General features: G+C 54.4%; 4 protein-coding genes across 4 annotated transcripts; 2 read left to right on the forward strand and 2 right to left on the reverse strand.

The window, feature by feature from the left end:
- Positions 1-392: 392 nt before the first annotated feature.
- CPAR01_15167 (uncharacterized protein) lies at positions 393-3,011 on the forward strand (the record flags this gene model as incomplete). Its single annotated transcript, XM_060499416.1, has 1 exon — positions 393-3,011. One exon carries the CDS (start codon positions 393-395, stop codon positions 3,009-3,011), a length of 2,619 nt encoding a protein of 872 aa, XP_060341848.1.
- A 2,517-nt stretch (positions 3,012-5,528) lies between these two features.
- On the reverse strand, positions 5,529-7,918 carry CPAR01_15168 (helix-loop-helix DNA-binding domain-containing protein; the record flags this gene model as incomplete). Its single annotated transcript, XM_060499417.1, has 2 exons — positions 5,529-7,383; positions 7,620-7,918. The coding sequence occupies 2 exons, from the start codon at positions 7,916-7,918 to the stop codon at positions 5,529-5,531; spliced, it is 2,154 nt and encodes a 717-aa protein (XP_060341849.1).
- A 636-nt stretch (positions 7,919-8,554) lies between these two features.
- On the forward strand, positions 8,555-8,986 carry CPAR01_15169 (uncharacterized protein; the record flags this gene model as incomplete). Its single annotated transcript, XM_060499418.1, has 1 exon — positions 8,555-8,986. One exon carries the CDS (start codon positions 8,555-8,557, stop codon positions 8,984-8,986), a length of 432 nt encoding a protein of 143 aa, XP_060341850.1.
- Positions 8,987-11,408: 2,422 nt separating this feature from the next.
- On the reverse strand, positions 11,409-13,556 carry CPAR01_15170 (AMP-binding enzyme; the record flags this gene model as incomplete). Its single annotated transcript, XM_060499419.1, has 8 exons — positions 11,409-11,713; positions 11,767-12,163; positions 12,221-12,351; positions 12,396-12,508; positions 12,573-12,593; positions 12,644-12,660; positions 12,727-12,782; positions 12,854-13,556. The coding sequence occupies 8 exons, from the start codon at positions 13,554-13,556 to the stop codon at positions 11,409-11,411; spliced, it is 1,743 nt and encodes a 580-aa protein (XP_060341851.1).
- Between the last annotated feature and the right edge of the window lie 1,022 nt (positions 13,557-14,578).

Raw genomic sequence — 14,578 nt, forward strand, 5'->3', positions numbered from 1 at the left:
GACGGTTGATGCTGGTTGCTGTTTCTGGTTGCGCGCGCTTTTCCCTCCTTCTCGGCTCTGCTCGCTCTGTCTATCATTCAAACTTTTCCTACTCGGCGCAACGTAACGCAACGCCTACACACCACAACCCAACCTCTTATTAGTCTTACACAGACCACACTCACACACACACACACACATTCAAGCAACTCGCGTTCTCTCATAACATCCCCGATCCCGACCAGATAAAGATCCAGAGCGGCCCAGTTTTAAGAAAAAGTAAACAGGAACACCAGCAACGAAAAAGCCTCGACTTGCTCAACCCTGTTCACAGCACGCTGGAGAAGAAGGGGATCCCTTGAGAGGGGGCACGCCTGGCTTGACGTCGCCCTCTGCATTAAGTCGAAAACAACATGTGGGCTACCGCTCCACTGCCGTACTACTCGGCCTACAAGCCAACCCGGAGGAAAGAGAGGGCAAGCATCAGCAACAAAGGTGGCTCATCGCCGTCCGCTGCCATCAACTCACAACCTCCCCTTCCTCCTCTCTCAACCCAAGACCATCCCGACAACATCGCAGATTTGTTCGAGCCTGCTCTTGATGGACCGCCCTCGCCGGAAAGGATTCGTGCCTTGAGCAAGCAGATGCAGAGGGCCTCGGCCTTGGACAAACACAAGAGCCATACAACCACCTCCTCTGGCTCGACATCCTCGCTGCGCTCACTGAACTCGGACCGGTCGTGGGAACACACCCTGGAAACCATTACTTTATCAAGACGTTCTTCTGGCCGGTCGACTTCGAGCAGCATGCCTTCTCGAGACCGGCCCGAGAGCGTACAGCTCTTTGGCAAAACCATCTTCAACCGCAGGGCCAAGATGAAGCGGGAAAGCAGTGGTAACCACAGTTCCTCTGGAAGTTCCTTATACTCTGGTGAGCTTGCCCTGGATGGCCCGGCCTCGACAACAAACAAGGACCACTTCATCCCATCAATTTTTGGCCGTCGCAGAACTCTAAGACAGGACGACTTAGGTGAAGACCCAGTTTCGGGACGCAAGTTGCAAATATCAGGCCCTTACAACTTTCAACATGTCACCCACACCAAGCGGGATCACTTACCGGACCTTCAGCGGGGTAGCCGCGCCGAACTGGTCTCCGAATTCTCAGCCATCCGCGCTGGCCAACGGCCGACCACCGGCCAACTCAAGGGAATTGACGTTGAAGATTTGCACTTTTCCAACTTTTCATCCGAAGCCTTGCACACGCAGCAGGACAACGCGTGGGCGTCCGAAACTCAGCCAGAGATGTTTGCGAATCGCCCGCCTGCCATTGCCAGGCATACAGGCCCGACCTCTGCACCTCGACGGTTGGTCAAGCACACACGATCCCAGGAACAACTTCGGTCGAGCCCGCCGCGCCCAGCACCTCCGCGGCCACCCCGATCACCCATCAACGAGGAGATTGTCTCGCCAACTCTTCCAGGCTCGCCTGTACCTGTCCCTCCCCCCAGATCGTCAAGCCGCATCATGAAGCATTACACCGTTTCAGAAGACTCGCTCGCCACCATTGATATGTTTCCAGAACGCCCTCAGACCAGCAGCGGCTTTCACCTGCCAGGCACCCTCGATGTACCGATCGAATTCACTGAACCTACAATTTCCGAAGAAGCAGAGCCTTTCGCAGACCCGAGATTCTCTCATGCAATCACCACTCCCGACGATGCTGCGTGGCCACTTACAGCAAGCTCCACTGTCTCTTATGAGATGGCATTGCCTGATGTGCCTGAAGAGGAGGAGCAGTTCGTTTTGTCCCGGCAGTCTGGCCCGAGCATGACCAGCACTCGTTCATCGCTTCGGGGAAGCCAGTCTGTGCCTGCTCTGCGCCAGAGCGTGCCTCAGACGCCGGAGGACGAGTTTAGGCGGCCATCAAGCGGCGCATCGGACACCCTTGGCAGCTTCGACATGCTTGCCGCGCAGAATGCTCTGAAGGAAGCTTTGGAAGTTGATGGACCGGCTGCTATCTCTCACCGAGCCAGCTGGGAGGATGATATTGACTACTGCTACGAGCACGAAGCTGAGGCTGACTGCGACTACGCGTGGGACCGGCCGTCTTTGGATATTGTGAGGGAGGACTCTGTAGAGACTTCTTTTGACAATGATGGTATCTTCGTCGCACCCCTCTCGGCTGGTCTGAAGCCGGCATCGACGTTGGGACACTCTGACATGCCAGCCCTCAGCCCCGCCAGTCAGACTTCCGTCAACGGACACGAAGCAATCACTCCTACCATTACCGCGCTGCCCGTTAGGTCAAACTTCTCTCATCCCAGAAAGGAGACGAACTACCGGGGCACCTCCCATCTCCACGTGAGGACAGCATCGCGAGCATCGAGTTTCAAGGAGTCTCACGGCTTCAACCTCTCGCCATCTCTTCTCATTCCAACGGATTTCCGCCAGGAGATGTTGGCAGACTCGGACGCTGACGCGTACCCCATGGATGTGGGGAGACACGACTCCAGCCACTTCGCCTTTGACGAGGAGCCCGTCCTGACGATTGAAATGCCTGGACTGTTCGCCAGAGACCGTGCCAGCACTTCAACAACCGGCAGCAACTCGTCCAGCCAAACCAGCCTGACCGAGGCTCGCCATACATCGACCAACTCGACATGGACGGCGCTCACCAGGTACACGGGAAGCACGACCTTTGAGGGTTGGAACCCAAAGTTTGAGGGTAGCGACCACTCGCGTTCCTTCAGTGCCGATGACTTTGCGGACCTCGGGTCGCCCAGAGGACGAAAGTCCACCATGACTCCGTTGCCTGAATCCGAGGAGTTTCTGACCATGTCGCGTTCCACGGGTGACATCCGCGCCGCTTCCGGATGCATCGATGCCAGCTTGTCCCAGGACTCTCTCCCGCTTGCCAAGATGAAGGAGCCGGTGAAGCAGCACCGACGCCAACGTGCGCAGACACTGAGTGCCCCACCCCCGCCTGGGCAGTACGCCCTTTTCCCACCTCTCTATGCCGGCAGCCGCATCTGAACGCCTGCTCGCCACTGAGTACACCTTCCGACCGATGACAACACATTACGACCTCACAACATATCTCATATATCTTTGTTCCATAGACACACACACCTGGGCGCGCGCACGCTCGCGCGTTCTCTCTCCCTCAACGGCGGAGCGACGCACCACACTAACAAACCCTCTACACCTTATTGTTTGTTTCTCGACATATCACGGCGTTTCAAGACGGTCGTGATTCGTATAGACTTTCTTGGCATATCTCGGAGGAGTTATCACCTGGGCTCTCATCATTTCGTTCACACCATAGACCAAAAATCCGGTTTGGTCATTCTTCGATTCCGACCACCAACCATCACTCGCTACACACACACACACTCACTCACTCACTCACTCACAAGACGCCCGCCAGCGCAACGCGCACAACGATCTACAGTTTCCTTACATCTATCTGCAGTCCGATCCGAAGGACTCACTCTTACTATACTACCACCACCAGCAATACCGCTACTACTGATTCTGTTATTTTGTTGTACAAAAAAAAAAAGAAGGGCGCGAGCACAAAAGCCCACCGGAAGGAATTTGAACCTCCGCCAGGGTTATGATTTGATGGATTATGACAAACCCCTTGTTTTTTCAGCATGGAAAAAAAGGGTGAAAGGGGGAACAGAAAAGCAAAAAACACTTGTAAAAAATTTGGGAAGAGAGGACCCGCGGAAGGAAGCAACCCAATGGAGGGATCGTGTTACGCATCTGTGCGATCACGAGAAGGATTACCTGCGGCCCTGGAGGGGTACGCAGCGCGCGCGAGAGAGAGAGATGATGTTTCCCAGCTTTGGAAGTTTCGGGTTAACAAAAGGAGGTTTACCTTATTTCATCGCGGTTCGGATGCAAGCCTTTGATCGCTCCGAACAAGAATTTTCAATCAAAAAAGAGAGACTCCTATCACCTGTCCCATTTACTCCTGTTATTGATCTCTGTCCTCCCCAATGACTTGCTGTGAAGATTTCGCCCTATGATCAAACTTACGCTGTGAAGAGGCATGAACTTGGCGAAAAGGCGGGGTTGAGAAAGTGGCAGCGACACACCACAAACCAGTTCACGCGATCAAAACATGCCGAGGTGTTGTTGCCTTACTTACACACAGTAAGGGTAGAGCGACGCAAAGAACCCTCGTGACGCATCGCATGAAAAGTTGACAATTTCTGGGGAGATGCATACGCTCTCTTGCAACCATCAGGTTCTGGCTGGGTACGGCAGAGCTGTTGATTGGCGTGGCTGGCGTGCTGCGTAGTTTGGTGATGTGCATTATGCATTCGGTAGTGAACACACACACACACACACACACACACACACACACACATCTTACCTTAGTAGCTTCGATGCGGAGGAGTGGGAGAAGCTGGGCTAGGTTGGTCTAGACTCGTGTCCCGCATTGTGTGTACTCTGCATGACGAACACGTCGACATGTCAAACTTCGGATGGCAACGACAGACATCCATACTTGAAAGTGCAACGAGAGAGAAATGCGGTTTCCGCTGCAGTCATCAGTCGAGCATGAATGTTAGAGCATAGTCATGATACTTCTCTTTCTATATACTTTCGTCTGTCCAAATGAAGTTTACCTCACCCTAATGAGCAGTCCTCCCAAGACTTTTTTTGCAGTTGTAAAATTGGTCCTTAGACCAGCATCACCGTCAATTACAAGCTCCGTCCAACCCTCATCCTGACGGAAAACATATTTTCACCCTACACACCACACCGTACTTCCTCCTCCATCCTCCCGAGGCACCTTGTTCATCCCTCTGCCCATCGCACATGTACACGCATACAGACATGCACACCACCTGCCCTCCCGCCCTTCTCTTCCCACCCATCTCTGTAACCCCTCTCCCTCGCGATTTCCTCCCGTGTCCCGGCTGTACTTGCCTCTTATCCACTACTTCGGTCCACAATCTATTCTAACCTCCCCTCCTAAACCCCCGGCAGGCGGGCTGCCGATATCCCGGAAGTCATCATCTGCATCCAATCAAGCTTGACTCTTCCCGCCTTTATGAAACTGATTTCGTCCGCCATCATAATTTGTCCGCGGAGAAAATAAGGAAGAAACAGAAAAACCTGATACCAAAAGCAAAACTCGGCGGGGCCATAGGGTAGAAGAATAGAAGACGAAGAAAAGAAAAGACCCTGGACCCGTGGAGCGGGATGGCACCCTTCTGCGGACCGGCGTCGATATCTGAGACGGGGGCAACAACACCGCCGCGACCAATGGATGGTATGACGTTTCCCCTCCGCGCGCGGCATGTTCTCGGGCGGTCGGCGACACTCCGAAAGAACCCTTTCCCCCCCACCACCCCCGGCACCCTTGCCTCCGAGATTTTGAGCTCACGCGCTCCCCCCTTTCCAGAAGTGCACTGCATTGGCTTCACACCCACCACCACCATCACGACTACCACCACCACCATCATAGAATAGGCTCACGGCAGGCAGACAAGTAGGCAGGGGGGTTTGTACAGGTGTCAAGGGCAACCCGCTTCAAGCATTCCTCCACGACGAAGACGACTCGCCTCTCTCGTCCGGAACCCCTTCGACGTCGAGGAACTCGTCCAAGCGGCCGCCCCCGCCGCCATTCACGGCCGCCTCCCGCTCGAGCGTCTCTAGATTGCGCAGCAGTTCTCCCCTTTCGCGGTGGAGCGTCTCCCGCTCCCGCTCCAGGTTCTGGATGTGGCGGCGGGCCATGTCCAGCACCTCGGCCTTGCTGACCCGCCTTTCCTCATTCGCTGCCGCCGCCGCCGCCGCTTGCGGGTCCGATTCGTCGCCGTCTCCGGCGCCGGCCGGGCCGCGGACCTGCTCCGGTAGGGCATTGAGGAGACCCTCGAATTGAGCATTGAGTCGGTTACGATACTGCTTTTCGACCAGATTATGAGATGCGCGTGTTCGTCGTTCTTCGAGGGACTCGGTCGGCTTTTGCAGTGCGTTTTTGGATGTGCGGGAGGCACTGCGCAGTCGGGGTGCCGGTGCCGTCTTGGTGCTCGATCCGGCAGATGAGGCGACCGATACCGACTTGACCGATCGGCCGCTGACGCTGGTCCGGCCCGCGGGGCTGGTGGGTTCGTCATTGTCGTAGTTGCCACCGGCTTCGGGATCGGCTACGGCACGGCGCTTGCCCTTTCGCTGCGGCTTCCGAGTCCCGGGCGATGACGACGACGACGTCTTCATTGCTCCAGCTCCACCCCTTCTATCTTGAGCCTCGTTATCATCGTCATCCCACGAAGGGTCCTTGACGTCGCTATCGGTCTCCATGCTGCTTTTGCTGTGCTTGCGGACGTCGTGGTTCAATTCGGCCGCAGCGACGGCTGCAATGTTTGGTGTCAGTGTGACGGAGCTGCTGTCTTGAAGCCGCGGCCGCCATGGCGAAGCATGGAAATCAAAAGTGGTCGTGGGTGGTTGCGGGTGAGCTGTTACAGCTACGGTGGTGGAAAGTGGCGTGATGTCGGCATAGACTCCGCCGCCCAGGAACGACTGCTCACTCGTTGACGGTAGTGGTGGTGCTGCGAATCCGAAATCGTATAAGTGACCACCGCCAACACCAACATTCTGGTTTCTGCCATCAGTACTCAGGCCGGCCGCTGCGGAGAGAGTGACAGGTGGGTTGACACCTGCTGCTGTTGCGGAGGAGGACGTTGCATCGACATGCTGTTGCGGGTTGTCGTGGTACACCGGGACTCCATATCCGGGCGGAAGCCATGCGGCGGCGTGGGCGGGTGCACGTTGATGGCCCTGCAAATGGAGATGCGACGACGTCCCCTGTTGATCAGCAGCAATATTAGGCGCAGGCGCTGCCGCTGGACCGAATTGGTGCTGAAGACCCTGGTTGCCCTCTGCATGTGTCAACCCCAGAGTACCCAACTCGAGACCCAGACCCAGGGCTGAAGGATGGAGCTGAGGGTGGTTTTGCTGGTGCTGCTGATTCAGGTGCTGGAGTCCTCCGAGATTGTGAATTTGCGGGAATTGCGCCGTCGATACGGATACGGGTATGGGTAATCCAGGAATACCTGCAATGGCCTGGACCTGATTTAGTGGTGTCGCTGTGGTCGATTCATTGATGGCGTTGGGCCGATTGTGGCCTGGACTCAGCTGGGTGGTCTGATTACCGGGCCGAGTGGCGTGGTGTTGGCGGTCGCCGACGTCGAAAGCCCCTCCGAAAACTTCGGGAGAGAAGTGCGGGGACAACGGCGTCGAAGCTATCATCTGCTGATAGAAATAATCGTCAGACTTTTTCCTTCTGTCTTCAACCTTTTTTTTTTCTTTGGCGAAAGGACCTGTGATCCTCGAGGACACGGCCTGCTCTACTCTTCTGCGCCTCATCGCCGTCTGTCTCATCAGTTTGCTGAACGCTTGTTCAGAGAACATCACCTTGCCATCGCCCTATCCCGGGGTGGCACACAGACTTTCAGCTCCTTGATACTCCGCCATCTCCCGCCCATATCCCATACCAAGCACCGGAGGCGAACACCGACAGACAAAATAATGTAGAGAGTCTTGAATGGTCCTTGAATCGTGACTCGACTTCTCATTGCGGAGGCCCATGGGGGAGGGGAGGGATCTGGCCCAGCTCGGTGCTACCCGCGTGGCATCATGTCCTCACTCGCGCCTTTGATCGCTTGGTCTAGCGCTTGTCTTGTCACATTCGTATACCGCTCAGGTCGGCAGATGAAGAAGGGGCCAAGAGGCATGGCGCGGAATGAGCTGGTCGTTTGATTCAAGGCCTGACCGCAAGAAATGGGAGCCCCTGAAGGCCGCACTCCGGGGAGGAAGGCACCGAACGGAGAAAAGTGGAATGCAACGCCGGGTGAGATACTTACTTCCGGGTCATCCACGAGATACTCGTAGAAGGGAGTGTTGTCGTTTGGCGTGTGCGCCATCGTATCGTCTTGCCGGGGGTGGCGAGGGGTCTTGGTTCGATTGGAGAACCCCCTTTCTGAATCCCACCGTCCGGCCCCAAAGCAACGCAAAGCCGTTGGTGATTTATACAGGTTTTGTTTACTTTTTCGAATCTTCGACCTTGTTCCTGTATCTGCTTTCCAATCCCGGAACCGAGGAAAGGCCTCCTATCCGCGAATGGCCAAGATCGGGCGAGGAAGAGCAAACCAGCCACGATTGGGAGGCTCCGTACTAAGCGTGCGGCCAGACAATCCCAGTGGACGCAGGCTGCCGTTGGAAAGAACCAGACGAGCGTCTGGCCAGTAGTTCCGGAGCGGACGCCACGGCCTTCTCAGGGATTGCCTAAGAACAGTGGGCAATCGGGAGACAACTTGTGGCGCGGGATTCTCCCGTATACCGTCCCCGTGGAGTGACTTTGGTCTCTAGGCGGACCACACCTTCCCAGGACTAGGGTTCCGACAGAGTCAGCCGACCACGACAGCTGCTCAAGTGAATCGACTCTGTCGTAGTTTTCAAAGTTAGACTCGGGTGTCGTACGTACGGCGGCGGGAAGCGCGTTGTAATGCGACCGGCGCCCAAGACGCCGGTAATCGGGGGGATCGGGGTGGCCTGGATTTATGCCAGAGTCACTCCACTCCAGGGCTGTCGCCAAAAAATCTTTGCTGCTGCGGCGCAGGGTATGCAGGACACACCGAACGAGTTCCGGACGACGTTTACTCTTTGCTCTGCTTCGCCTAGTCGTGTTGGTAGCAGTCCAATTTATAAATGACCTGTCGTCGATGTCGTTTGTTGTTCCTCTTGAGATCTCGATCTATCTATCCGGACAGGGCAGTCAGTCTCTTCTCATCTTCTTACTTGTACGGCAAGCTAGCCGTGGCTTGTCCGGAGTGCTGAGTATCCTCTCTCATCCCCCATCTTCTTTTCCCATCGGGCCACTCTTCATACTGAGCCCATACCCATCTTCAGTCGAGTCAAGTTGTAAGCCCTCTCTCATCTCTCATTCTGTTCTCCTCCGTTTCTCCCTCTTCTTTCCTTGTCTTATCTCATAGTCGGCTGCTTATGCGACTCGACTTACCGGCTGGAGCAAGTCTAGTAACTCGCTGCGTGAATGGGCTTCCCGCGTCCTCAAAGCTCTGTCAGCTATCACATTCGCAGCATCATCACTGACATTGTCAATGGATGGTGCCTTTGAGACTTGATTTATTCGAGGAGGGGTTCAGGTGGGCTTTATGAGGACCCGACGCGACAGATTAATATTCGATAGGGCAATTTCCATGTGAGCTCGGCTTCGGATAACGCAGTCCCCAGACCGCTCGAAAGGATCCGCGATTGCTGGCCGACCTGGACGGCATGGGGCGCCCGGAAGGCCCCCAAAGGCGTGTGCAGCGCCTACATGGATTCCGTCACCCAATCCTGAGCAGGGACTTGCCCGCGCGCCCAATCTTTCTTGGTCGTAGAAGCAGCTATACCCACAGTGGCCTGCATGATGCAGCTGTTCAAGTCGTGTCTGCGTATTATGCATTCTCGTCCGGGAAAGTTATTCTGCTTGACTTGGCCTTGGGTTTCACCACGCTCGGAAAGCTGCTGTCCCCCTCTCTCGAGGAGCATACTGACAGACATTGAGACTAAGACAGAGATGAGATCTGTTGATTCTCTGTTGGTGGTGGGAGAAGATCGTTGCTTAATGAAACTAGTGGAGGTCTGACTCAAGTGGTCCTGAATCTCGGATGCTCCTATCAGGGGCGGTTAGGTTGGCAACACGTGCGAGGGTTGTGAGTGGACTGACAAGTGTCAGAAGAATCTTCTTTCTACTTTCCTCTTTGGTTGAGCCGTTGTATGACGCCTTTGTTCACTTGAGAGAGAGAGATGACCTCAAAGCCAGCTACATTGGTGCTTAGGTGGCTGGGTGGAACAATCTTGAAGCTGAGGGGCCCGCTCCTCAGCCATCTTCTCGCCTTCTACCGTAGCCCTAAGGGAAGGCCAGAGGATAAGGGGGGTAATCTTGATCTGCGTCTGTCGGTGAGGATGCAGCCAAGAGCCTGATGATCTCGGGTCCCGAAGAAAAGAAGCCTTTCCTCCAGGGTGAACAGCCGCAGCGTCATCAGGTAATGACCATTGGAAACAAACTCCATGTATCAGACGTCGAGAACCCTAGGATGTTCTTTACTGTTTATGGGTATTGTCCCGTTAATTCTCCCTCTCAAGTTGGGAGGGTTGGGGGCCAGTGCCTTGCTTCCAGCCCGAGGACCCGAAATCATCGGGGCTGAGACCGTTACCCTATGGTCGATGAGGGACTTTGATGTGATCCGTAGTCCGTACCGGTCAGAATCTGACTGGTCTCCGTATGGATTAACTCAAGTTGGCCGAGTGGCTCCATCGAGCTCTCCGTTTGCTGTTCAGGGGATACCCTCGTGGTGTATTCCCGCCGCCTCGCTTCACGGAATCTCGGATGTCTTTTGCTCGACGGCGACAGAAGCATCTTGTCGTTTCTTCTTGTATTCTGGTCTTAGGGTTAGTTGACTGGTCACTCTCGCTCTCGAACATTGCGAAATCGACCGTTGTCTGGTGCTTTGACGTTTGCTTTCACTCCGCGGGAGCAGGCCATGTGACCTGTTCTCCTGATCTCCGTACATATGGTGCGTGGTTCGTGACAGTGTGACCACCTTAAGCGAGGGTTCGACTTGCTTCTCGGGTACCTTAGGTACTCTGTACCATTCGGATTGCACCTTTCTCCGTCAGTCTTGGGTTGTCTTCTGTGGAAGGCGTTGTGGGCTGCCCCTTGCCCTAAGCAAACGTAAGGTAGGCAGCAGCAAGTTCAGACAGGCGACCTTCTATGAGGAAAGATGTGCCTACCGTATCTTACCTGAAGGTACATGGGCACGTCACATCATCTTACGGTTGGGTACGATGGTGTTGAAGGTTCCGTTCCGCTCCTTCCCCGTCCTGTCAAAACAGTAACCCCTGTCTCCCCTTCCCTACCTCAGGCAGTTGTCCATCCGGTGTCTTTCATTCTTGTTCTATTACTGGCCTATTCCCGCAGGAACCAAGGTTCAGGGATAAGAAAGAGGAACATCCACCTGCCTTAGGTCTGTACGTCTCCATGCACGATGTTCATCACAGTATCACAAACTACCACTGAGTGTTTGGAAACGGAGGCTGCGGGAAGGTGCCTTGACCGTTGGGACCGTTAGTACCGTTGACCGTTGCATGTGGCTTTTTTTTCGTCAGGGCTGTCATCCGCATTTGGACAGGTCGCAGCTTGAGGTAACCTTCCATCAGACGAACCACTTCGCACAAAGGCACATGGCATAATCACGTGTAAGACGGTGAGTGGCACTTGATCTTGCTTCTGTCTGATTCGGAAGAGCTCACATTCTCCTTATCCTTCCTTCCCGCCTCCTCCCCTTCTACCTTCTCTAATTGTTGCGGCCATCATGCAATAACAACACTCATCTGCTATGTCCTGTCTACTTACTCCCTCTTTCCCTTGGCCCATTCCCTCAAGACATTCTTCTTCAACTTGCCAGTGCTAGTCTTGGGCAGTTCATCAACAACCTCAACCTCCCGAGGCACCATGAACTTGGAGATGTTGCTCTGGTGCTTCGCCCACGAAATCAGGTCTTCCCCCTTCAAGCTCTTGCCTTCTTTGACAGTCACGTAGGCTTTAGGACGCTCGCCCCAATGAGAATCAGGCACAGCAACCACGGCCGCTTCGAGTAGATCGGGATGTTGTACGAGCATGCCCTCAAGGGCCACCGATGAGATGTTCTCGCCACCTAGTCCTTCATTAGTCCGACGAGAGACAACAACTCGACGAGTTGACGCGTACCTGAAATGATAATATCCTTTGCTCTATCAAGAATCTGAGCCGATCCATCGGGATGCCAGACTGCGAGATCTCCAGAGTGCAGCGCACCGCCATCGAACAACTTCTTGGTGGCTTCGGCATCCTTGAAATACTCCTTGGCGCAGATATTACCGAAGAATACAATCTCGCCGATTTCTTTCCCATCCTTGGCGACATCAATAAGAGCACCCTCCGGCTGATCTGTCTTAATGATTCGAATGGGAAGACTGGTCAAGAAGCCATGACCCTGGCGAGCCATTTTGGCGTACTTCTCGTTTGTTGGGAGTGTCTCCCATGATGGCATATGGTATCCTTTGGTGATGGGACCGTAGGTCTCCGTCATGCCATAGACATGGACGGGGAAGAGATTCAGGTTTGTCTAACCACGTCAACACTATTTCGACGAGTCCCGGCAGCCGGATCAAGCGTTACATACCATCTGCTCGAACAAGTGCGCACTGGGTGGACTGGCAGCTACAGTCACCCGCACTTCTTGGGGCAACTTCTCGGCCTCGTTCGCTGAGCATAACAGGGTGTTGACTGTTGGTGCTGCCTGCAATTGAACTCCTGTGTCAACTGTCTGCTCTTCACACTCCGTGGATAGGAATCACTTGCGTTGAAGTGTGTGATGCCCTCTTCCTTAAGCAACTTCCAGATGAGAGGGTAGTCAATCTTTCGCAAGCACACGTGCGTTCCACGCACAGCCGTTACCGCCCAAGGGAATCTGTACTATGTCAGTAGGTTCAAACAAGACTAGAGGGCCCCAGACTGGAGGGTAGGCTTCTTACGTCCAACCAACGGCGTGGAACCTAGACATAGTCAGCAAATGCCTTTCGACAATCTATCCTGATGCACTTACATGGGTAAAGTCCATAGCTAGATGGTAGAAATCCATGGTCAGCTAGGTGCAGCAAGCATGAGCTGGGTTTGATCATGACTTACATATTTGCAACGGCCAGTGTGATAATTCAGTCCTGATTCGATGACGTTTCCAACAGCTACACGGAAATACAATCAGCACAACTTGATACCTGTGCAAGAGTCTCAGACCAGTTCATGCATCACTTACCAGCCAAATAGGCCCCGCGATGTGTGTAGACTACGCCCTTGGGCCGACTCGTGGTTCCTGAAGTGAAAGGAATGGCAAGCATATCATCCTCATTACCACATTGTGAGTGAAGGCCGGCCCAACCCTGACCGTGTTGCTGATCATACTGCAGGCCCTCCAAGACGGCATCATCAAAGGGGCCACTCAAGGCGCCCTCCGTGTAGTCGGTATCAGTGTCAATAATCAAGGGGACCTGGGGGTGTTTCTCCTTGAACTCGTCAAGCAGGTGGACGAACTCCTGGTCGACGATGATTGAATCGACCTCGGCAAAGTCGAAGATGTAGGTGATGTCATCCGGCTTCAATCTGTAGTTGACACCCACATTAACCCCGCCAGCGGCGGCAATACCAAAGATGGACTCGAGAAAGGCGGGTGTATTGGGCGCAAGAATCCCGACCCTCTTGAAGCCGTGCTTCTTCAGATAATAAGCAAGGCCGCGCGCTCTGTCTGCGAACTCTATGTAAGACCGTCGCAGAGTTCGGCCGTTGGCTGTCACGTGGAAGATGGCTTCCGCATCGGGCTCTATCGCGGCGGCACGCTCTAGAAAGAAGGTTGGCGAAAGCTGGTGTATGTGGTGATTCGGACGGGGCTCATCGACCTTGGCTGTGGAGGATGAGAGGAGGTGTCCGAGGATGTTCTTAAGACGAGATGGAGGGCTAGACATGACTACTGCTGACTGGAAGAGCCTCTTCTACAGAGCCGAGAGGTAAGATGTAAGAATGAAGATGAGATTGTCAATTTCTGCGTCCTCAATATGAAATCGTTGGCTGATTTGAAAGCTGGCGGTTACAAACACATGGAGGCAAATGTGGAAGAAATGGTGACTGAGAGGAAGGACTTGTATGCTGCGATGGAAAGCCAGCCATTCTTGCTACCAGCCACAATCCCTCTTCCACTTACCCGATCCCCGAGCCAGGCTTAGCTGTCCTTGCTGGCATACCCCAATTGTCCAGCTTTTTTGAGACACTTTGACGGACCGAACCCGACAGCTCCAGCTCCCAGCTCCTGCTTAAGCCCGGCTGTCCTCGGTAGGAAATTACCCCACACTTGGCAAGTGTGCTTCCAGGGCTGCTCCCCACCAGGTTCAAGCTCCCGTCCCAGGCAATGGAAGTCGGGGTAATTGCGCTAGACCGGATTGGACCTCTTCGATATTAGGTAAGCAGGACTCACAGAGAAGCGCATAAGCCCGCGCCAGGGGGTGAAAGAACGTCCAGTCAGCGGCGAGCAAAGGGCCCACTGCACTTAATGAAAGTCGCGTCGTCGCTGTGCCACCGTGCTGTAGCCTTGCGCGACCAGGGAAAGTGCAGCGCGAAGTGCCAACGCCCGAAATTTTATCACCGACATCAGCGGGACCTCCTTGAAGCACCGCCATCTCTATCCTTCCCACCTATCCATCTCGAACATCGGCGATTCGAGTCATACGTCACTTCCTCACATACTTCGCCTCGAGTATAGCTTTCTCTGCGACGGTATCACGACGACACCAGCCGATACTTTTCTTGACCTTCCGACCTCTCGCCAGCAATCATGGCAGCTATGTGAGTGCCCATCACCAGCTCCTTCTTTCGCACAGATCCCATGTCCGTCGAGTTGCCGAGAAACAATGGATTTGGTGCGATACAACTATTCCACAATCAGGCGCAATTGGAGCTTCTCCCACTTTTCTATCGTTCGATAGCTAACGAG

This window comes from Colletotrichum paranaense (genome assembly GCF_030867605.1).
Source record: "Colletotrichum paranaense strain IMI 384185 chromosome Unknown Scaffold_18.1, whole genome shotgun sequence".
Classification (NCBI taxonomy): domain Eukaryota; kingdom Fungi; phylum Ascomycota; class Sordariomycetes; order Glomerellales; family Glomerellaceae; genus Colletotrichum; species Colletotrichum paranaense.